The sequence below is a fragment of the Pagrus pagrus genome (genome assembly GCF_965226575.1).
Source record: "Pagrus pagrus genome assembly, chromosome: 5".
Lineage (NCBI taxonomy): Eukaryota > Metazoa > Chordata > Actinopteri > Spariformes > Sparidae > Pagrus > Pagrus pagrus.
The window spans coordinates 35,405,262-35,426,029 of record NC_140189.1 but is presented as its reverse complement, the minus strand read 5'-3'; the positions used below and the strand labels follow the sequence as shown (position 1 = coordinate 35,426,029).

General features: G+C 43.6%; 1 protein-coding gene across 3 annotated transcripts in view; it reads left to right on the top strand.

Annotated features, from left to right (window-relative positions):
• Positions 1 to 20,768, top strand: part of LOC311257220 (LIM and calponin homology domains-containing protein 1-like) — a 102,719-nt gene that overhangs the window by 76,861 nt on the left and 5,090 nt on the right. The window contains exons 9-25 of one of the 3 annotated variants that reach the window (XM_084352737.1): positions 3,984 to 4,367; positions 5,570 to 5,605; positions 8,011 to 8,137; positions 8,454 to 8,611; positions 9,909 to 10,392; positions 11,540 to 11,848; positions 12,357 to 12,456; positions 12,653 to 12,741; positions 12,824 to 12,929; positions 13,579 to 13,653; positions 14,628 to 14,656; positions 15,670 to 15,783; positions 18,631 to 18,723; positions 18,897 to 19,061; positions 19,187 to 19,281; positions 19,782 to 19,944; positions 20,663 to 20,745. In XM_084352737.1, coding sequence (XP_084208863.1) covers positions 3,984 to 4,367; positions 5,570 to 5,605; positions 8,011 to 8,137; positions 8,454 to 8,611; positions 9,909 to 10,392; positions 11,540 to 11,848; positions 12,357 to 12,456; positions 12,653 to 12,741; positions 12,824 to 12,929; positions 13,579 to 13,653; positions 14,628 to 14,656; positions 15,670 to 15,783; positions 18,631 to 18,723; positions 18,897 to 19,061; positions 19,187 to 19,281; positions 19,782 to 19,944; positions 20,663 to 20,745 — 2,610 coding nt within the window. The remainder of the gene's footprint in view (positions 1 to 3,983; positions 4,368 to 5,569; positions 5,606 to 8,010; positions 8,138 to 8,453; positions 8,612 to 9,908; positions 10,393 to 11,539; positions 11,849 to 12,356; positions 12,457 to 12,652; positions 12,742 to 12,823; positions 12,930 to 13,578; positions 13,654 to 14,627; positions 14,657 to 15,669; positions 15,784 to 18,630; positions 18,724 to 18,896; positions 19,062 to 19,186; positions 19,282 to 19,781; positions 19,945 to 20,662; positions 20,746 to 20,768) is intronic. The other 2 variants (XM_084352739.1, XM_084352738.1) reach the window with 2 other exon arrangements.

Genomic DNA, 20,768 nt, shown 5'->3' with positions numbered 1-20,768 from the left:
TTTACATTTAATGTTTGAGTGTTGGTGACTTCATGTATGAGATGAGGGATTTGAATCACCTAAAACCAACATAGTGCTGCTGAGTGTTTGGAGGCGCAGGATGCTGCTGCTGACAGTCAGGAGACGTGTAACCGTGTAATAAACTTCAGATTGATTTGCTGATTAAAGGTTGTTTTGGACTTTCTGGCTGAGAATGTCTGCTTGTGCAGGCTGGAAATGTTAGTGTTACCCGAGAAAGTTCAACTACACAGTGTTAATAACTACTGTAGTCATAATGTTCTGTGAGGTTAATGTAACATGAGAAGTTCTGACACAAAGGAATCACATGTGGGTGGAAGTAGACCAGATTAGTTTTTTTAGCATAATAGATAAAACTTAGCAGAATGACTGCAGCTGGTTATTGTTCACGGTTTCTAACCCAGCAGCAGCCTTTTTTACTACTTTCATGTTGCTTAAACATTTTGCAGGAGAAGGTGTCACATGTCTGAAACTGAATGTTTCAGCAATTGATTATTGTTCTCTGTTCAGTATTGAGTGGCTGATGGAGGCCAGATGTGCGTTTTCATTGAATTGAGGGTGAAATATGCCACGTACACAAAAATGAGGCATATTAAAGTCTGAAGGTCTTATTGGCATTTACTGGTTTGGCGTGTGAGCACACGAGAGTGCACAGATTTTGTTCTGTTAAACATGTCATCATCAGCGTCTCTCACTGTAGGAGTTTCAGATTTCCGCTGGCTAAGTGGATCCATCATGTGCTTTGATCAGTTCTGGTGTCAGTATGTGTCTAGGGGAGTGTCAGAATTTGCCTGAAATTAGTTTTGAGGCTATTTTTTGAGGTTTGGACGTGGCATTATTCAGCTGTATTCAGCAGGAGATTGCAGATATTGACTTAAAAGCCAAATATCTGCAATGTAGTTAGTCGCACATCAGAGTGCTTACAGTAGTCAAATGTGATGTGTGTGTGTTGAGCCTGTGTGTGTGTGACCCAGTGTTTGTTGCCAATCATTTCCCGTATTGCATTCATCCATCGTGTTGCATCAAACGCATGTATTAATTGATTTTGCATTATTGTTTTTTCCCTCCATCTCCTTCCTTTCCTCCGTCATGGTGTTTCCCTCTCGTCTCTGTGAACCTCCTGTGTGTTTTCACTTCACGTTCATGTGTCCCGTGTCTTCTGACCGTCATGTTGTGCTCATCATCCTCGTGTCTTCGTTGCTAATCCACTGTGATTACGTCTTCCTGTGTGTGCCGTGTGAATGGCTGATTTAACAGTCCAAATGAGATCCCTAGCTTAGACGCCCCACCTGGAGAGTCCCCCAGCCCGTCCCCCACCCCGCCCCTCCAACCCCAGATACAGATTCAGAGGGAGAACCAGGCTAAAAAGGAGGATCAGGAAGGGGAGCAGACAGCCTCCACATCTTGCATTGAGATCCATGCGGCAGGCGTGAGGAGGAGCAGTGAGCCTCTGCCATGTAGCCTCCTCCAGCCCAGTGCAGAGTCCCCCGTGAAGACTGTGACTCACCTGATGGTCACCTCTGAGCAAAGGTCTTCATCTTGATATATGTTCTTCTCAAAACCACAAATCAGTGGCCCAATTCCTTCTTACTGACATGGTTCTGATTTGAAGTTTCTCGGGCTGCACAATATGGTCAAAAGATCTTATTGTGATTATTTTGAATCTTGAATCTTTAAACAAACTTGAAATATATATAAATATATATTTTTAATCATAGTAACGCGAAGAATTTCATACCGTAGTTAACAAAATGTAAATGGTTTACCTTCAGTTTCCAGGAACTTATTCCCGGGAATAAAACTTTAATAGGATCTTGATGGAAACAACCCTTCACATGTAGGTGCCTGGTGTCTGTGAGCGAGTACGATCTCATTCATAAAGAGATTTAAATACATTTTATTTGAGATTGGATTAGACTCGGTGGAGGTATGCACTCTACTGATGTGATGTCACTTGAGTCAGTGTTGGGCGGGGCTAAGAATGCACATTTGAAAACAAACAACATTAGATGTGGAGTAAGAAAGAAGATACTGAGGTGCATTGTGGGTAATAACGGAGCCAGGCTTTGAGGAAGAAGGAGTCTCTGGTTCTGTGCTTCATTTTTTTGTGCAATTATAACTGTGTGTAAGATTCTTCTGATGTTGGTCGTGTATTGAGTCAGTTAATACAGCTGAGCTTTGTTTTGTTAAAGGGTCGGTTCACCAAAATCAGATGAGAGCTCACTTACTGCTCGAGACATTTATCCATGCAGACAAGTTGAATTTCACGTTGAGTTGTTAGATATCTGCCTGCACCACCATCCAGTGAAGTCGAAAGGAATTTTTATTCGTGCGACTCAAAACGCTGAGAAATTACACATGAAGATCTCAGCAGCAGCACAACTGTCCAAAAACAATGTTCCAGTTAATCAGGGTGATCGTCGTACTTTGCTGTGAACAGTTTTCATCAGGATTGTTTCTTTGGTAGAAAATAGTTTCAATTTTCACAGCTGGTGTCTCCGTCTCGCCCTTTTCCTTTTTACCACAGTTTCCAATGCAGTTCTTATCCAGAGTAAAGAGTTTCAATGAAACCAGATTGCATGTCAGAGTCTTTACCCAGCAGCCCAGCCAGGGGTCCCACATGTTACACTCTGTGTGAGGTAGCAAGGTGGGAACTCAGAGCTGTGCTGCTCTTAAAAGATGTAAGTTTAGGTCTCTGTTGTTATTTCACAGTCCTGCCCTATCGTTGAGGAGTTGTTCGAGTCACACCCCCAGTTTCCAGCTTTTTCTGGCACAGATGATGTGGCATCGATTGGATTGTCAGCGTTTCAAGGGAGTGAAAAGAACCCTCAGTAGAAATCAGACTTGGAGCTGCGTTCCAAGGAAAAAGGGGGATTTCTAGGATGTTTGTAAAAGGCTTTGATATGAGCCTCTTTAGCTGGTGACAGCTTGCATTTTTCCAGTAGAAGGCTGGAATTTGTGCATTTCAGTGTTGCCGGGAGATTTCAAAACAGTTGTATAACATCAACATAGCAGTATCTGCAGTTGCATATCAAAGTTGTGTCGACAATTTTTTTTTTTAGATTATTCTGTTGCTGATATGGTTGTTTTCTATCAGTTTGTTTGGATAGAAGTAGAAGAGGTGACATCCAGCCATGTGGTGGGTGTGTTTGCTGTTTACTGGGTTTCTTAGCTTGGGCAGAAATGAAATGTGAAATTTGGATGAGTGAGTATTAATTATTAGTTAAAGCATCCACAACGATGGATCCAAAAAACTAAAGATAGCTCATGAACAGCAGCGCTACTCTTCTTGGTGCCAGCTGGTGCAGGTAAACCACATGGAGCAAAAGATTAATAGTCCAGCGCACACCAGGATCCGATCGACAGCATTTATTAAAAATTACATTTATCAGATTTTTTGATCCACAATGATGAAATAAAGATAGAAATAAAAAAAGTGCCATCTAGTTTCCAATAATATCTCACTTGACCTTTTCCGTCAAAGTCTAGGAACAAAACTGCACCTTTGAATACAAAGCCACACATTCAGCACTCACACACACACAACTCTACTTTATGTGTCCACACTCAAACACTCGCAGGGAACATGTACATGCGACCCACCCTCAGGATGTAAGGAAATGAGGCCTTCTTCCTTCCCTGACCCTGAGCAGGCTGGAGCTGAAGCCTTCCCCTCCCTGCTATGCAATCTGGGAATTTACAGTCCAATAATAAACCTCCTGAAAAAGTAGCCGTTCATCACAGGATGACAAACGACAGAGCGTTCAGCGAATTTTGCTTCGGCTTTGAGACTCCAATTTGTTTTCACATCCTTTCTGCTCTGAATGGATTTGTGACCATGCTATGCTATTTTCTCAGATTTATGTCTTCAAAGCCTCCATTTTGGCTCCTGCAGAGGAATGCTGTCTGATGATATAGATGATAACCAGGCAGCAGTACGTTTTAGTTTGCTTTGCTTTCTGCAGCACTCCGGCTCGCTCGTGCTCAGAGGAACTCTTCCACCATTCGACGACTCTTGCAGCAAACGCGACCCACTTGGTTGCAACAAGCCCCGTCGCCACGTCTGGGAAACATCCACCTGTGACGGAGCAGCAGGAGGAGGCGGCTGTGAGGAAGGGAGTCGACGGTGCCCCGTTGGCTGCAGATGCGGAGCGAGATCAGACGCTGGGCCTGACCTCTCCCAAACACGTCACCAGCCCGAGTCCCTCCCACCTCCTTCCTGTCCCTGCTACCGTGGCAACCACTACAACAGCAACAACTGATACAGGTCGACGGAAGGGAAGGGCCCGGAGTGAAAGTGAGGACCCACACGGAGGGCCGTCTTGGTTGGACAGCAGCCTCCCAGCAACGTGAGCCCCGTCCAGCAGCTACACTACATTTTATGAATTTCCACCATGTTGAAGTAGAACTACATAATTCATCTTTAAAGTCAAGAGATCTTTCTCAATCTCAGCATGTGACCTCGAGCTCAGACCGCAGTGCTCCTATATGGATGACTTAACTACCTAGAGGTTGCATGAATTTTTTTTTACATGAATGCAAATTGATATTGTTTTCTAAAAGGCAGTTGTTATTGTAAACAGAATGCATGGAAACTCTGAAAATCTGTATTTTCTCTCATTTCCCTGCTCCTTTCTGCTCTGATACATGTTTGAGAATGTGCTCTTTGATTAACTCTGCATGACTTCAGCTTGCATCCTTTGATTTCAGGAATGGACAGTGAATTGAACTTTAATTTTTGATTTAATTTGAAGCAAATTTTCCAATGCATAATAAATTGGTCCAACTATCAATTATTGACCATTCCATCTATGCCAGTAAAATGACGATGGCTTTCATGCCCCACTCTGTCACAAGCTGACAAGCAAAAAAACATGTGTGACTACATCATACCACGTGGCAAACAGCCATCTTAGCAGACAGACGATCTGGCCTTGATTTAGTGAGGCTTCTCTTAATTTAGTCTCCTTGTTCTCTTGTGGCGAGAAACCACAGGCCGCACTTTCCCTCACACCCTCCTACATCACAGAGGCAGCTCCATAACAAAGGACTGTGTGAAGACCTTTGTGGTTAAGGCCAAACCTACAAGTGGTGGTCACAGACAGGAAGGGAGCCACATCCTTGATGTTGCTCTTGTGCTGTCTAATAAAAGATGCATGTGCTTCTTTTTTTAATATTTAAGTGTCATCTGTATAATAAGACCATTGCCATATGCATATGTTGTATGCTGGCAATGTTTTGGTTTGCAGTGATGCAGCAAACTTCTTCTGTTCTGCTCCGGCTGTGTTATGGATAACACTGCCCCCTTGTGCTCCGTTTGAGGACTATCCTGAAATCCAGAAACTGACAAATACATCTGTGCATAGACACAAATGCACCAGGCACACTTGTTTAGCTGGAACATAATCTGTGTTTAATCTGTCATAACTTACTCATTGTCATCTGTGATGGTGACGCTGTGTGTTAGCCTGGAGCTAACCATCAAATATACCATCACTGCGTTTCTCTGTTGAGTGTATTCATGTGTGATTGTGCTCTCTGCCTTCTGTAGATTCAGCCGCACACACAGTGTGTACGATGACCCACAGTAAGTTGTCCTGTTACCACTCACTGGCTCAGCTGTCGGCCCGGCCCAGCACTGCTCTGCGCTGCAAAACAAAGCCCACTCAATAATACATTTAATCAGCCGTTCAGTGATTGAATTGGATTTTTCTTTGTGCAAGTGGGAAAATCTGCTGAATGTTGAAGCAATTTAAAGAACTACTACTTAACACTACTGACAACAAGTTCACGTTCTGCTTCAGATTGAAGGTCACAAATATTTTCCACCAGTTTTTAATGTCTCTATGTTTGACCGTCTTTGAATAGAGTGTTTTCTACAGAAGAGCATGTTTACCAGGGTGAGAAATCCTTTAAAAAGGCCCCTCGTGATGCTGCAATTCTTTACTGGATGTTATTAATGATCTTATTTATCTTTTCTGCCTCACCAAGATCTTCTCATGACATTTTGAGTTATATGAGATCAGTTCTTTTATAAAAACACACTGAAGAGTGATTTCTGCAGGTCCTGGTGGTGTAGGAGAAAGCAGGCTCAGTATGGACTTAGTTATCTTACATGTGATAAAAGATGATCTCACACGATTTCAGGATTTTTTTTTCTTTGCGTGAAAACAAAACGTCTCCATTTCAGCAGAGTTTTCCTGCTTGTATCACTTAAATTAAAAGTTACCTTGCTGGTCAAGGTGGACATTTTTGAAAGTGCACCTTAACACTTTCCTTATTCTTGATCTGATATATCATGAAAATATGTTTTCATAAATTTAGTGGACACGCTTTTGTGACAGTCCACCTGGATTTATCCCAGTTGCCTGCAGGATAGTGGCTGTGAAGAGGATTTACTAAACTGTGCTCACATCACCTCACTGCTTCTGCCAGCTGCATGTTTCATGTAACGCAACCATTTCATCATCACCCAATTCAAAAAACCATCATGATATAATCATGATCTCCTTTGCTGCTAAAAGCTAATGTAAGAAGTGCTGGTTTAATGAAGCAGGAGAGAAGATTCATGACGAGGAGATGACTGTTTGATTCAACACTGGACTGGTAAATGTCCACAGATTCCACCTGTACCTCCACATGACATAACTTTTAAATGATATAACACGACAGTCATCTCCAAGGTTGGAACACTCTCCTGCTACAAGTTTGTTTAGTCCACTCACAAAACTGTCATGTTTGATACGACTCCTTTAGTAATTTCAAACCAGTTGACACCTTCGTATGTTGGAAAATGGAAAATGCTTAAATCTTCTGAGTCTTATAACAAAAACAGCCATTACAGCCGCGACTTTTAATGAGCAGGACAACTACTTAAAGGTGCAGGAGGTCTACTGCTGCGTTCCAGACAATGTTGGAGGTTGAGTTTTCCTAGTTACAGTCACAAGTGTTACAAGTGTTACAGGTGTTACAGGTGCAAGACGCCAAAAAACTTAACTGACCTTAACAAAATGTCTCTTCGGCAAGTGCACACACAGTCGACCTTCTCAGCCGAGCAGCCTCCTCACATGAGGTAACACCATTATACATTTTATTTTAGAGCACTTTTATAAAAACATGTCTAATCATTTAATTCAACAGCCTTCGCTGCGGTGCTGCCATTGCTGTGTGTTGTCAGACAGCTGCTCACTTGTGAAGTTCATCAGTAGAGATCTTCTAGTGACGCTCCATTGTTCTGGTCCCAGTAGGAGGTTGGAAATGTCAAAATGTTCATAGTTGTCTGGAACGCAGCACAATTCCCAGGTCGTCAACACTGAGTATTGAGATCGACCCAAAGCGTTTTGACGACCTGGGAATCTGACTCAACAACAGTCAAGAAACACCTGCTGCACTGAAAGCAGGAATAAAATGAGTTATCATCTGTAATGAACCAATACAACGACTGCTCCACAGAATAATGCTGTCGTGGTTGTTGATTCTCATACACTTACATCAGAATGTCACTTTATCACAGGTACCTGCACCTGAAGCTGATGCTTCAATGGTCACATTAGATGGTATCTTAGCATCTTATTTCCTGTTGAAACAAATGTTGGAATATGATGTGAAACAAAATGGTGTCATTTCAAAGAACAAACCAAAGGTGAATTACTTGTGGAGCTGGTGGTTCGACTTCTCAATGTTGTATTATTTCTAAATTCTTGGTTAAGCCCTCTGGATGAGCATGAGGAGGTTACCTGACTGAAGATGCACAGTTTTTAATTCACAGGGTCTTTATGAGATGCATCTTATTATCAGTTACAGGTTTTGTTTTTGCGGTTGTGTTAGACACTGCTGAGTCTTGGAAAAGGTGCGAGGATCACTGTGTTCCACAGACTTACTGTACTTACAGTACAAAGAAACATGAATTACTAAACCAAGTCCTGTTCTGGAAACAACATATTTTTCATTACCCATATTCTCTGTCTGTCTCTGTCTCCCTCCTCCGTCTAGGAGTGTGAGTATGATCGACATGCGTGGTGAGGAGGAGGCCATCTTGCAGCCCCACAGTCAGGTGCGTCATGAACTGATGCACAACCAGTACAACAAGATGAAGGAAGAGGACGATCACTGGCAGGACGTGAGTGTCTCACATTTGTCTGACTCAACGTTAATATTCTTATTTCTTTCATTTCTCATTTTTGCTGATATATTTCTTGCTGTGCTGAGATTACTTCACTCAGTAAAATGTTGTTTCATATGTACAGTGTGTATTTCTTGTCACAGTTGTATCAGTGATTTCAGTGTCTGCAGGCTGAAGCACCAACTGCCCCAGTTTAACAACTTGAATCACTTTCCTCGGCCGCAGCAGTGCTTCAGGTCTCATCACTCTCCTGAGCCAAACCCTGTTGCCTTGTTTCACTTGGAAATGAAACACTTTTCTTGGTGTGTCTCAGGACCTGGCCCGATGGAAGAATCGCAGGAGGAGTATTTCCCAGGACCTAATCAAGAAGGAGGAGGAGAGGAAGATGATGGAGCAGTTGATGACAGGAGACACCTGTACCTCCATGAGGAGGAGAAGCATCAAGACTTACAGAGAGATAGTGGAGGACAAGTAGGTGAAAACACACAAACAGGACGTTTCATTTGTATTCAGGTAAAACACAAAAGCTGTATGTACACGATACTTGTATAATGGAGCACTAGGTCTTCCTCAAAGGAGACAATGAAATGTTCCTGTTAGTGGCTCAAAGGTGACAGCGACTCCTTCTGGAGTTATTTTAAGTAGGTCTCCAACAGAGACAAGTTGAAAGAGGGAGAGCAGTTCTGCTCCCGTGAAAGTGAAGTAGAAGAAATGGATGTCTTCTTATCAGGGGAAAACGGTCGTTTTCATCGTTAGTTCAAATATGGTTTGAAATTCCTAGAAATCTTTGTATTGATGTCATCTAGTGACGTGTATTAATGGCTGCGGCTGCTCACCACACAGATGAATCAGTGTCATGTCTTTCAGTTGGATTTATTGTTAATGAATTCAGAGTTTCTAGCGTTTCTGTTGCAAATCTTGTGTGTTTCTTGTTTGTTTTCTGTTGCTGCGTATGCTAACTACCTAAAAGTCTAGAAAGGTAATGAAGATGATGATAAAGTAACATAACACAATCATAAAGTCCATCATTTCTACAACATTTGCTGTGTGATTTCTTCAAGCATTTAGGTTAGAAATGCTAAATATCATATGAAGTGTGTGCAGGTTGAATCACTGTCATGTCAACTGCTAATAGAGAGTGGCAAAATTAAAGGGGCCCTCTGGTACTTTTCAGCCTGGACCCTGTCCTCCCATGTTGTTGTGTCTAATGGGGGCAACAGTGTTTAAACTGCTTGTGCATTGGATGAGACTGCTGCAGCCGCAGAAAGCCTCAAGGAAAATTGATTTGACAACATCATGAGTGAACGAGAGCAGCAGGGCAAAACAGCATGGAGAGCCAGAATAGTTTTACATGTGAAGAGGTAAAGGAGTGTTTCAACCAAACTACAGCTGATGTTGGTGTTATTTTGTGTCTTATTGTGAGTCTGGTGGCTTTGCGAGAAAGATTTGGCAGCAAAAGGATTTTTTTTTCTTTAACCAAAGGTTTTCTCCTCTCATAACGTTGTCAGACAGAGAATAACAGCCTGAGCCTGTCGGTGGCAAAACTTCATTGCAGCCAGCTGCAGCGGTCTCGCTCAGTACTGGACCGGTTGTAGTCCCCATTAGTCTCTAAGACACATAAACATAGAAAAATAGAGTCCAGGTTGAAATATACCAAAGTTACCCTTTCACATATATTGAATGTCATTCGAACAGTCCTGTATCAGTTACTTCACATTTTGCACATCTGTTTTGTTTTACCCCTCTTGCCTCCTTCCCTCTTCGACAGGGAGCGTCGTGAGGAGGAGCTGCGGGATGCGTACAGAAGAGCCAGGACCTCCGAGGAGGCATCAGCCATCCTCCAACGTTACGCCCAGCGTTTCTCCATCAGTGACGCAGTCCTTGAACGCCTACAGCTGCCAAAGCTGCTGGACCGCAGCATATCTGCCGATCCCTCGTTCCCCTGCTCGCCCTACCCTCTTTCCCTCTCCCTGTCTGCCTCCCCAACGACCCCAGACCCCTTCGACACGGACCCCAACGGGCCCATGAGGTATCTGCGCCAGCAGTCCGCCCCGGCTCCGAAGTTCACGTCTACACTGGAGGCGCGAATTGAGGAGTTTCCCAAAGACTCCTCACACCAGCGGCCTCAGATTCGCTCTCGCTCGTCTGAGCCGCCAACCACCCGAGGCCTGTCGCCCAAACCGGTGCCTTTGCTGATGCCCAAACCTTACTGTCAGTCCCGACCCACGGCAGCTGAACCATGGCCCAGCAAGGTGAGACTGACTCTGAAGACTTTCTTTCAGACAAATCACTCCCCAATAATAAAACTCAATGCATTATTAGCTGCTGTAAATATGCTTTACAGCTTCCTCAAGTGGTTAGTGTCACCAGAACAGCTCTGCAGGGGGCATGGTTGAGGTCTTGACCACTTTACATGTGGTTACTTCCCAGCGGTCGCTGCCCTCCTCGCAGACCGGTGGGTAAATTCCCCTCCGGCTCTGTTGGCAGTTACATTAGAGTGCCACAGAACCACCATGGTGATGAGCCGGCTGGTTTCTAGGGAAATGCAAGACTTCCCTCTAAGAAGCATGTAATGTTTCAATTTAGCGCAGAGTGCTCTCAACAGGATCCATTTCCTTTTCTTCTGGAAAAATTGCCAAATATTCAAAATGAGATCTTGTGTTTTGGTGTGGCGGGGAGGGAGGGGCAGGTTATTACCAGACCTAATGGAGCTGAGCACTTTTCTGGAATGTCTTGTCAGGAGTCTGAGCGGAGCCCGGCTTTGAATGGAGCCCTCTGTTCCCTATTGACTTAAGAAGTTGACAAGTAGGACCCTCTCAATGTGAAGTGGGCTCCCAGCGGACAAAGAGGGCCCACACAGGCTGCTAGGAGAGGGATGAGAAGGTGGAGGCGTAGGGGGGCAGACTGAGAGCCTGCATTCACCCAACTCCACCACTGTGTCTTAAGTTACCGCTCACTGGGAGCTCCTCACACATACATTAGTGCCTCTTTGTCACAGAGGCCAGCGTGGTGTTGTGAGCTGGATGAATAGCTAATAACGAACAGAGATGAGAGCCGGTAATGACCACAGATGAGGGTGCTGGATTTTTAATTCTGTGGTTTATTTAAATCTTTCTGTTTACTGCTGAAAACGGTGAGATTGTAGCAGAAATTCAGTCAATGTTTTCTCCAAATGTTTCATATCTATTAACAGATTTTTCATCCAGCCGAGAAATATATTTGAAGTTACAGCTGGAAAACAACAATTTAGCAAATTATGAATCCCATACAGATGCAAATTTACTCCTATATGTATAAATAAATAATCCTGAACATTTAGAATTAAATAGAAAAAACAAACCGTATCCATTTAGAGAGAAATGTAATCAGTCATATTAAACCCGTTCTCTTCCGATTCAGGCGGACGGTTTGCTGCGAGTCAACGGCGACGTAGGAAGTGACGACGCTCCCACGCCTGAGAGTCAAGGACGGGAATCTCCTCCTCATTTCCAGGCATCTCCTTCCACAACAAGCAACAGCACTGTAGACGCTCCGTCGTCCGCAGCCTCACCAGCACACAGCACGCATGTCTCCACCAGAGCAGAGAGCCCGGTGTCGACAAAGTCCGAGGAGGCTCAACGTGGCACAGAACCGACTGCTGAGGACGTCCGAGAAGAGAAAGTCATCGAGCGTTCGACACCACCCAGCCGGCCCACCTCGCTCCCATCGGTCAGGATTATGATCTTTTATAGTTATAATATATATAATATAAATATAAAAGATTTCCTTGATTATCAACGTGTTGTTTGATCCATAAAATGCCAGAAAATGGTAGTAAAAAAAAAAAATGTCAGTGTCTCCTAGAGCCAGAGATGACGTCCTCAAACGTCTTTATTTATGCCCAGTCCAAATGTGTTCAGTTCACTGTCATAGAGGAGGAAAGAAACAAGGAAGTATTTACATTCAAGAAGTTGGACCAGATCGTTTTTACATCTTTTCTTCATACATTATATGCGTGCATTTAGTTCACATACCTTTAATCTTCTTACAGCAGTTGTCTTACCTGTTCGGCTTGTTTGTGTGCTTTTATTGGCTCTTTGTCTTTAGATGCATTGTTGGAATCTGACTCTTTATCATTGAGATCTTATTTAAATATGTATACCTCATGCACAGCCCTCTTCATCTCAGTCATGTTTAGTTCATCACTGAACTTGTAAACCATCTGTGACTCTTATAGGAGCTGCAGAAGCCAGAAGACAGTTTTGTGAAGACAGGAAGTCAGTCAGTAGCTGCTGCAGAGGAGAAGACGAGCGCTGCAGCTCAACAAACACCTGCAGGTCTGAACAACATGCTGCTATACTGACCTCTTGTGGTTGCTCCTTGACTTGTATCGTTACAGGTCATATAGCAGCTTTACATAGAAGTGCAGGAAGCCATAAAGAAAACGAATCATTTTGAGGAAAAAAATGTAAAAGAAAATTGTCCTTTTTGTAACTTTTCTGTGATTAAATAGTGTCATCTGTATTTTTTCAGATGCCAAACAAGAACAAGAAAAAACTGAAGTGATCACTGACCTCCAGTCAGGAGTCAGCCCACAGCAGAGTCAGCCAGTAACTTTACAGGTGAGGCTGCTAACCAACGAGAAACTGTAAAACATATCCAAAGAAACGATCACCTACAGATCATCTTTAAATCTCTCTGCAGGCAAGTGTCCCTAAATCCCAGGAGCCATCACAGGAAACAGAGAATTTACCGAGCTCAGCTGCAGCAGGAACGTTTGGATATCACCCACCAACAGAAACAACAGCAGGTCAGTGAACGCCTCACACCCAAACACAGAGCCAGCAGCTTCTTTTCCATACACCTCCTTGTTTTCTCCTCGCTGGCTGTTTTTTCCCTTTTGCCTCGCAGCTCGACACTCGTTCAGTTTTTTTGTACAGTGAGACATTTGAGTCAGTGTTTAAGGAGCCTTCAGGCAGCCGGCACAGACTCCTTCATCTTTCTGACCTGTTGAACTGACAATGATCTGTAACTGGCTCTTACTCCAAAGCCCCCTTTATAGACAAGTACTGAAGATGATTAGAACAGAGATCCAAACTAAAACTAGCATAAAAGAGGTCAAGCGTCACCGTTCCAGCACTGCTTTGTCGTTGTTTTCTGTATTTTCTGTATTATTTTTGGCCCTCGAGTTACGACTGTCTTGAATTTCAAGTGACGTAGAATTCACGTTGACTTTTAACAAAATCTGAATTAAAACATCTGTAAAGATGAAATATTGTTTTTTCCAGTTACAATTCATTAAGTATAGTATAAATATCAGAGAGCAGAACTATAAAAGCATTTCCCGGTTCTCTCGATGTCCATACCAACATCTCTCTATCCCTTATCACTCCTTCCCTCCCTTCCTTCCCTCGTTCCCTCCTTTTCCTCACCCACATATTTTTTTTATTTCGCTATAGAGTTTGCAAACAGTATCAGGTCTCCACTGGCAACCAGCAACCCTAAGTTACGCTGGGACTTCTTCGCTCCGCCAGGTAAACCCCTTTGTTCATCGGTGGAGCTCATGTTTCTGTCCCCAGGTGCTGAATGCACAGGGTTTCCCTGCCGTTTCTGCAGGGGCCCTACAACAGTACTTCAGTCCGTCTCTTGTTCTCAGTCATCGAGTGCTGTGGATGATCAGTGATGTTTGTGTTAAATGTGTTGTGATGTGTTGCTGCAGTTCTCACTCATCAGTGTCATGTTAGTATCATCATGTTGATTCTGATGCAGAGTCCAAACTATCTCAAGAAGTAGGTCACCTACGACAATTTATGAAAATTGTCTTGGATGACCTACTGAACTAGATGAATTTCCAGTTTTGTGTTTGCCTCAGTGGGCTTCACCAGTGTGTGTGTGTGTGTGTGTGTGTGTGTGTGTGTGTGTGTGTGTGTGTGTGTGTGTGTGTAAATCATTACATGGTCTTGAATTTGAATTTCTTAGATCTCAATTGCCACATTTCTGATGTTACAAGGCTTAAGACCTTCTACTGAAGCTGAACCTGAAGCTAATAACTAACTTACTCTAATAATATATTCCTTCATCAAACCTGCCTCTGCACAGGAACACATATATACTACGTACCTTTGTTCTTACTCGCAATGCTTGAATGATGATTTGTCTTAAATGTGGTAGTAAATAATCTTTAATGCTCTGAAACATCATCACATTTAATTATCTGATAGCTGTAGACACCCGGCTGACTGTTCCCCCAAAAGCTACAACATTACCTCAACATCTGCATCACTCACTGAATACATGTGGAAATCAAAGACAGCAGCTTGAATGACTCAGGATGTAGTATGTTGCTTCTGGTCTCTTTGTTTTCTTTCATTGTCATCTTTAATCATCAGGTTGTCAACCAACACATGACGCGTTGTTATTGCACTAAATGTTTAGTTTGATCACCTGAGTCTAAAGTGTTTGTTTGAACTGTAATTGAATCTAAGTTTTCTTCTCACACCCTCTACAGAAGAAATGGAGAAGGAGCTCCGTGGAAACGTGAGTAACGAGCATCTTCTGACTACGCATAGTTTTGTGGTCAGACTCTAAAAAATCCTTTTACTGCGTCTCATCTGGCTTCTCATCTCCCGGGTTATTGTATTTTAGTTTAACATACTGAATGCACACAGAGAAGTCAAATGCTGAAACATGATCAAAATGAAGGAAAGATGCAAAACAAATTACACAAGTCTGCAGGTAAGACTGAAGGCAAATCATCATGTTTATTAAAATCAAAATGGAAACCGAGCTAAACAAAGACAAACATCAAAAACACTGTCTCCATCTAAAGCTTTCATCAGCAGTGTTCACATCCTGTGTAGTTCACATGTAGAAGACGATTCCTTCATCATCATGTTCTGAGACCAGTTGTCACACAGCAGGGCTCCACCTCACATCACAGGCCACGCAGAGCTGTGGATGTAGCATGCCAGATGAAGATGCTGTAGAAACGGCCGACTGCTTTCGTTTTCCTTTGAGCTCATCTGTCTCTCTCTCTGTCTTCTCTCTCTTAGTAGGATCCTTGAGCATTGGAGTAGTGCTGTTGTGGTAGACCAACTATTTCTGTCTCCTCCCTCCCTTCTTCTGTTCCTGTGGTGGATGTGTGTGCACACTGGTGTTGATCTGTGTGTGTGTGTGTGTGTGTGTGTGTGTGTGTGTGTGTGTGTGTGTGTGTGTGTGTGTGTGTGTGTGTGTGTGTGTGTGTTGGGGCCATATCAATTCTCATTGGCTTCATGGTTGTGTGAGATTGTGTGTGTGTTTGTGTGTGAATGGGTGTGGATGTGTGCATGAATATTGGTGTGTTTGTGTGCATGTTGATGTGTGTGTGTGTGTGTGTGTGTGTGTGTGTGTGTGTGTGTGTGTGTGTGTGTGTGTGTGTGTGTGTGTGAATGGGTGTGGATGTGTGCATGAATATTGGTGTGTTTGTGTGCATGTTGATGTGTGTGTGTGTGTGTGTGTGTGTGTGTGTGTGTGTGTGTGTGTGTGTGTGTGTGTGTGTTGGGGTCTATCAGGTGTCAGTCCCGGTGTTGCCCCAGGCCAGGCGGGGCGACCGCTGGTCTTGGGACCCGGATGAGGAGCGAAAGCGTCAGGAAAGGTGGCAGCAAGAGCAGGAGCGCATGCTGCAGGTACACATGAACCTCACAGGGTGAAGCATGGCGCATGAGTCTGCGAGGTCAGGGCTCCAGCTCCTTATAGAGCTCAGTACTGTCAGCACTGTGAACGGACCTTTAGCTCTAATTATCCTTTGGGTTTTTAGCAGCTAGAGTGTACAAACAAGGTCAAGAAATAGAGCTGCAACAATCGCTTATTTTCATTGCCGATTAATCCGTCGAAGTGTTTCTGACTTTAAAATGTCAGAAAATAGTGAAACATGTAGATCAGTGTTGCCTGAAACCTGAGACGATGTCCTCAAATGTCTTATTTTGTCCACAACTCAATGATATTCAGTTTACTGTCACAGGGGAGGAAAGAAACCACAAGAGCAATTAATCGATTGTCAAAATAGCTGGCGGTGAATGTTAGTGTTGACAACTAATAGATTAATCAATTATACATTGCAGCTCTGGACAGAAATACTTGGTTGAGGTTTAGGGTGAAACAAAATTGTACTTTCAGCTTTATTAGACCATTTGCACAATAAATGTACAACAGGATAGTTTGCTGTTCATCATTCAGCAGCTTCACCTTTAAAGAAGACTTGACAAGATAAGTGTGTCAGACTAGAAAATAAGTGATGACAAAGAGGTTTCAGTTTGTTCTCGCAAAGCATCAGTGGGTAATAATATAGCTTAAATAATACATAGGGAACATATACAGTAAACAAGTTGGTACACTGTGTAAAGCATAAATAACGCAGGTTGATATTTGCTAATCTTACTCAGGTGAACACAGTATGAAGACAGATATACTTAAAAATGTTTGACCTCATCAACTTCATTGATTCTTGTAGATATCTGCTTATTCTGAATTTGGTGCCAGCAAGATTTTTCAAACAAGTTGTGACACGAGCAACAAAAGACGGGAAAGTTGTGCAACGCTCCAAAAACACCTGTGTGAAACCTTCCACAGGTAAACAGGTTCATTAGTAACAGGTGATAGTATCATTATTGGGTATGAAAGGCATCCTGGAAATATTCCTTCGTTCAGAAGTCAGGATGGAGCGAGACTCACCACTGTGTGAAACACATGACTGTGTAACAGATGTCACTACTCAGGAACTCTTCAGAGCACTGTGGTTGTCAGTGAACATAGTTTGATGCAAATTATTGTATTCTGTTTTTATTTATGTTTTACACAGTGTTAGGAATCTGGGTTGTAGGACAGAGACTGTGAAACGCTATAATTAAGACCTCAGTCCCTTAATAGGCCTTAAATTTACAATGTCTCTTAATGGACGAAGCAAACCACGAGCAGAACCCACAGGACTGAATTTGGGCCAAAGACTCTTTAGATTTAAGCCAATTGCAAATCTTGTATTCAGCGTGGCAGGCAGATTTTAGATAAGATGAGATACACGACTCAAGGAGTTTATTGAGTGGGTGATTTGTGGATAAATCAACATCTCGACGTGTCTTAAAGTTTTGTTAGACATCCAGGTTATATCATAACTTTATAACTATGGTTATATGCAACCAAGATATCTGAACCTTCACTTTCAGATACATTTAGCCCATTTTAACCCACAAACTGGAATAATTTACAGTCCTGGCAGTGAATCCATGCTGTGCAGCAGGACAGGCAGCTGCTGTGTGACAGGCTGTGCTCTGCTCAGAATCAGCAGATTAACCACATGTCATTGCTACTTGCAAAGCTTGCCTCCATGTTTGTTTGATACTGAGCATATCCCCCTCCAAAGACACAACCCCACTACTCCTGTGCACACTTTGACCACTAGAGGGCGTTTTTGTGCAGTGGAAGAGCCTCACTCACTGTCTGCATCACACACACACACACACACACACACACACACACACACACACACACACAGACAAGGACTCTGTCCAAGGTTGCTGCTGTTGCTGCTGCCCAAATCACCCTCTCTCTCCTCAACCAATCAGAGGTGCATCTCAGGTCCACACATGATTAAACATTTAAAGGATACCCATGAGATACTTTGCTCACCTGCAGTGTAATTGTGGTAAACAAATCTCAAAAACAACAGTGATGAGAACAGATTTCTCTGCTCTCCAGTTGTGTCCGGACTGTTTGAGATGAGGTGGATGAATGTCTGGTGCATCAATGTGCTCGTTGCCTCCCTGGTTGATTCTGTGTTGTGTCAGTGCCTCGATCTTCGTCTGTCATCTGTCTTGCTTTAGTTGCTTTTTCTCTAATTCTGTTTTACATTCGGCCTTCGTTTGGGGTTCCTACACAAGTTTTGTCTTACGAGGACTGTGCTTGTCAGAGGGACGTCACCTTTTCTGTGGTCATGTCGCTCAGTACGTCACGTACGTCAAAGAAAAAGTCAAATTAAATGATGAAAATTTGAAGGCAGCTTTTGAAATGAAAGTTGCGTAGGAACCTCGGCTCCACAGACTCTGCATGCTCCACTTTGCCTTTTGTCCGCAGTGCCTGCTTCTGGTCTATTGTTTGCTTCTATACCTAACATGCAAGTATCAGATCTGAGTAAGCAGTTATAGCGAGCTGACTTTGCACTCATTTATGTCTCTTAGCCAAGCCTTTTATTTAAAGTACACACTGAGGGCATCTCACATGAACATTTTATATAGTCCACCAACACTTACAGCAGGATTTACAGGTCTCAGCCGGTACTTGTGTTAGATTTGTCAGTATTCAGCAGGAGGAATCGACATCGACTGGAGCTGCTTGAAAAGCCTTTCAAAGCTTTTTTGATGCCAGATATGTCTGCGCATCATCTCTGTTTTCCTGCCAAAGTATCCACCTGCAGACAGTTCAGTCCTCCTTTTTGTTGAGGCTCTGCGCTGTATGTCGTGTGTCTGTTGCCATGGTAACAGGAGAAGTACCGGCGCGAGCAGGAGAAGCTGAAGGAGGAGTGGGAGAAAGCACAGAGGGAGGTGGCAGAGGAGGAGAGGAAGTACCACGAGGAGGTGTGTGAATGTCTCACTCTGAATATCTGAACCAGGATCAGTTTGGACTGTTGTGTTTCTGAATCAGGATCAGTTACATGTAAAAAATACATCTAAAAGAAAACTGTAACTACTGACATTACTGATAATCTTTACCCTTGTTGATGACCGGCCCCGACTCTCCATCACAACAGGAGCGTAGGATACTGGAGGAAACTGTGGCGCCTCTCACGCCCCGCTCCTCAGCCCTGCCCTCCCCCAGCCGAGGAGAGCTCAGCTCCAGCTCGGAGCCTCAGGACACCATCGTCCGCTCGCTGGCCGATTGGGAACGCAAGCAGGAACTGCTGGAGAGGCAGTCGGTGAGTGGCTGATTGATTATAGAGAGTTTGTTACATGCATGCAGCTAATCTGATATCAGTTCAAAAGGGGACTCGTTTTGATTGGTTGTTGGGCTGTGTTCCCTGTTTGTGATTGGACGGCACAGAAGGAGAGCACAGAGAGTGTGGAATGGAAACGGAGAGAAAACGACAGGACCAGTGACATCAGCACCGCTGACGACAGCATGAAAACAGGCAGAAGGTTAGTGAGCCGTCTAAAAGTGGTGAACGTATTTCAGCTGACAATCTGAGCGGTGGCTGAAGTAAGACCTGGTGTGGCCGTAGTGTACCAAGGTGAATAAAGGTTGTGTTAGAAGCAAGTGGGCAATCTGAAGAAGATGAAAACTTCAGAGATTCAAAGGAAGTGCCCGAGAAGAGAAACCAGTGGAAGATTATCACCTAGCCACTTCACAAAAGGCTATTATTTCATATTTTAGTTTAACAGTCACCTGTCGAAACACAATATAATATCAAATTTGCATCAGTTTTGATGCGATCAGCAACTTTTCTGCCTTTTCACATTTATTTACTGGAGCTTCATGTGTTTCCTCTGTACTTGTGTATCTCGGCAGTGTTATCTCACTGCTGTTTTGTAGTCAGGGTACCATGGAGGGAACATACTGATCTCAGTGGGATCAGTCCAGTAAAACAACAATCCATAATGTGACAACGAATTGATATCAACATGTCTCTGATTCTCAGCCTGGCGAGTCAGAGCAGCAGTCAGCCAGAAACACTCGCTCACAGTTTGCAGAACGGCCAGAAACTTCCCCCGATGACGGCCAAAACCTCGACTCCAGTCACGAAACAGCAAGAGCCCGCAGCAGGCAGCAACAAGCCGATCCGGCCTGCAGGAGACAGGAGGTGCGTGAGCGTGTGAGATATAGATGTCTTCAGACCAAGTTCAGCAACATTACTGGATTTTGTAGCCCGGAAAAGAAGGAAGAGAGTTCAGTCCTTTTCAGATTTTACATCCATTTGTCTCGTGTATCACGAGTTAAGAGCAACAGAGAACAAAGGTTACAGCAGCAGTTCAGACTTGTTATTACAACAGAGAATACATTTTTAGATATGATTTTAAAAGAAGGTTGAGTTTTGATATCATGGCTGTAAATGTTTTTTCATCGTTTTTTAGATTTCTTCTTTTATTTCCTCGTGTTTCTTGTTTTGGTTCATAACGTTCCTCAACATGTCTCAGCTGGTCCTCACATACAGATATCACTGCTAACTTTTAAACCACACTGGATCCACATCTGAGCCGGCCGTAAATACTGACAGCAGAACCGTGGTTAAGAGTAGTTACCCTGTTTGACCAGCAGGTGGCATCTTGTACCTCCATTTCCCCCCACTGTCACCCACCATGCACAGAAACAAGTCTGTTGGCAGAACGGTGACTGTCAGATCAGACACCACAGCAACACAAATCACTGCACTGTCAGGGGTTAAAGTCAGACCCAGGGCCCAGAGACTCTGACAAGCTTTTCTGGCTTTGATTGGCCCGTCTCTGGTTCTGTCAGCCAATGGAGTCGCTGTAGCTGTGAGTCATCATCATCATCATGTTGCATGTTGCTGTCCATTTCCAGACCGGTCCCATTGATCATAACATGGACCACAGCTCAGCAGCATGTCCACCACCTCCAGACACTCCGCCTCCAGCACCCAACAGGTACTGCATCACGAGGAGAGAGG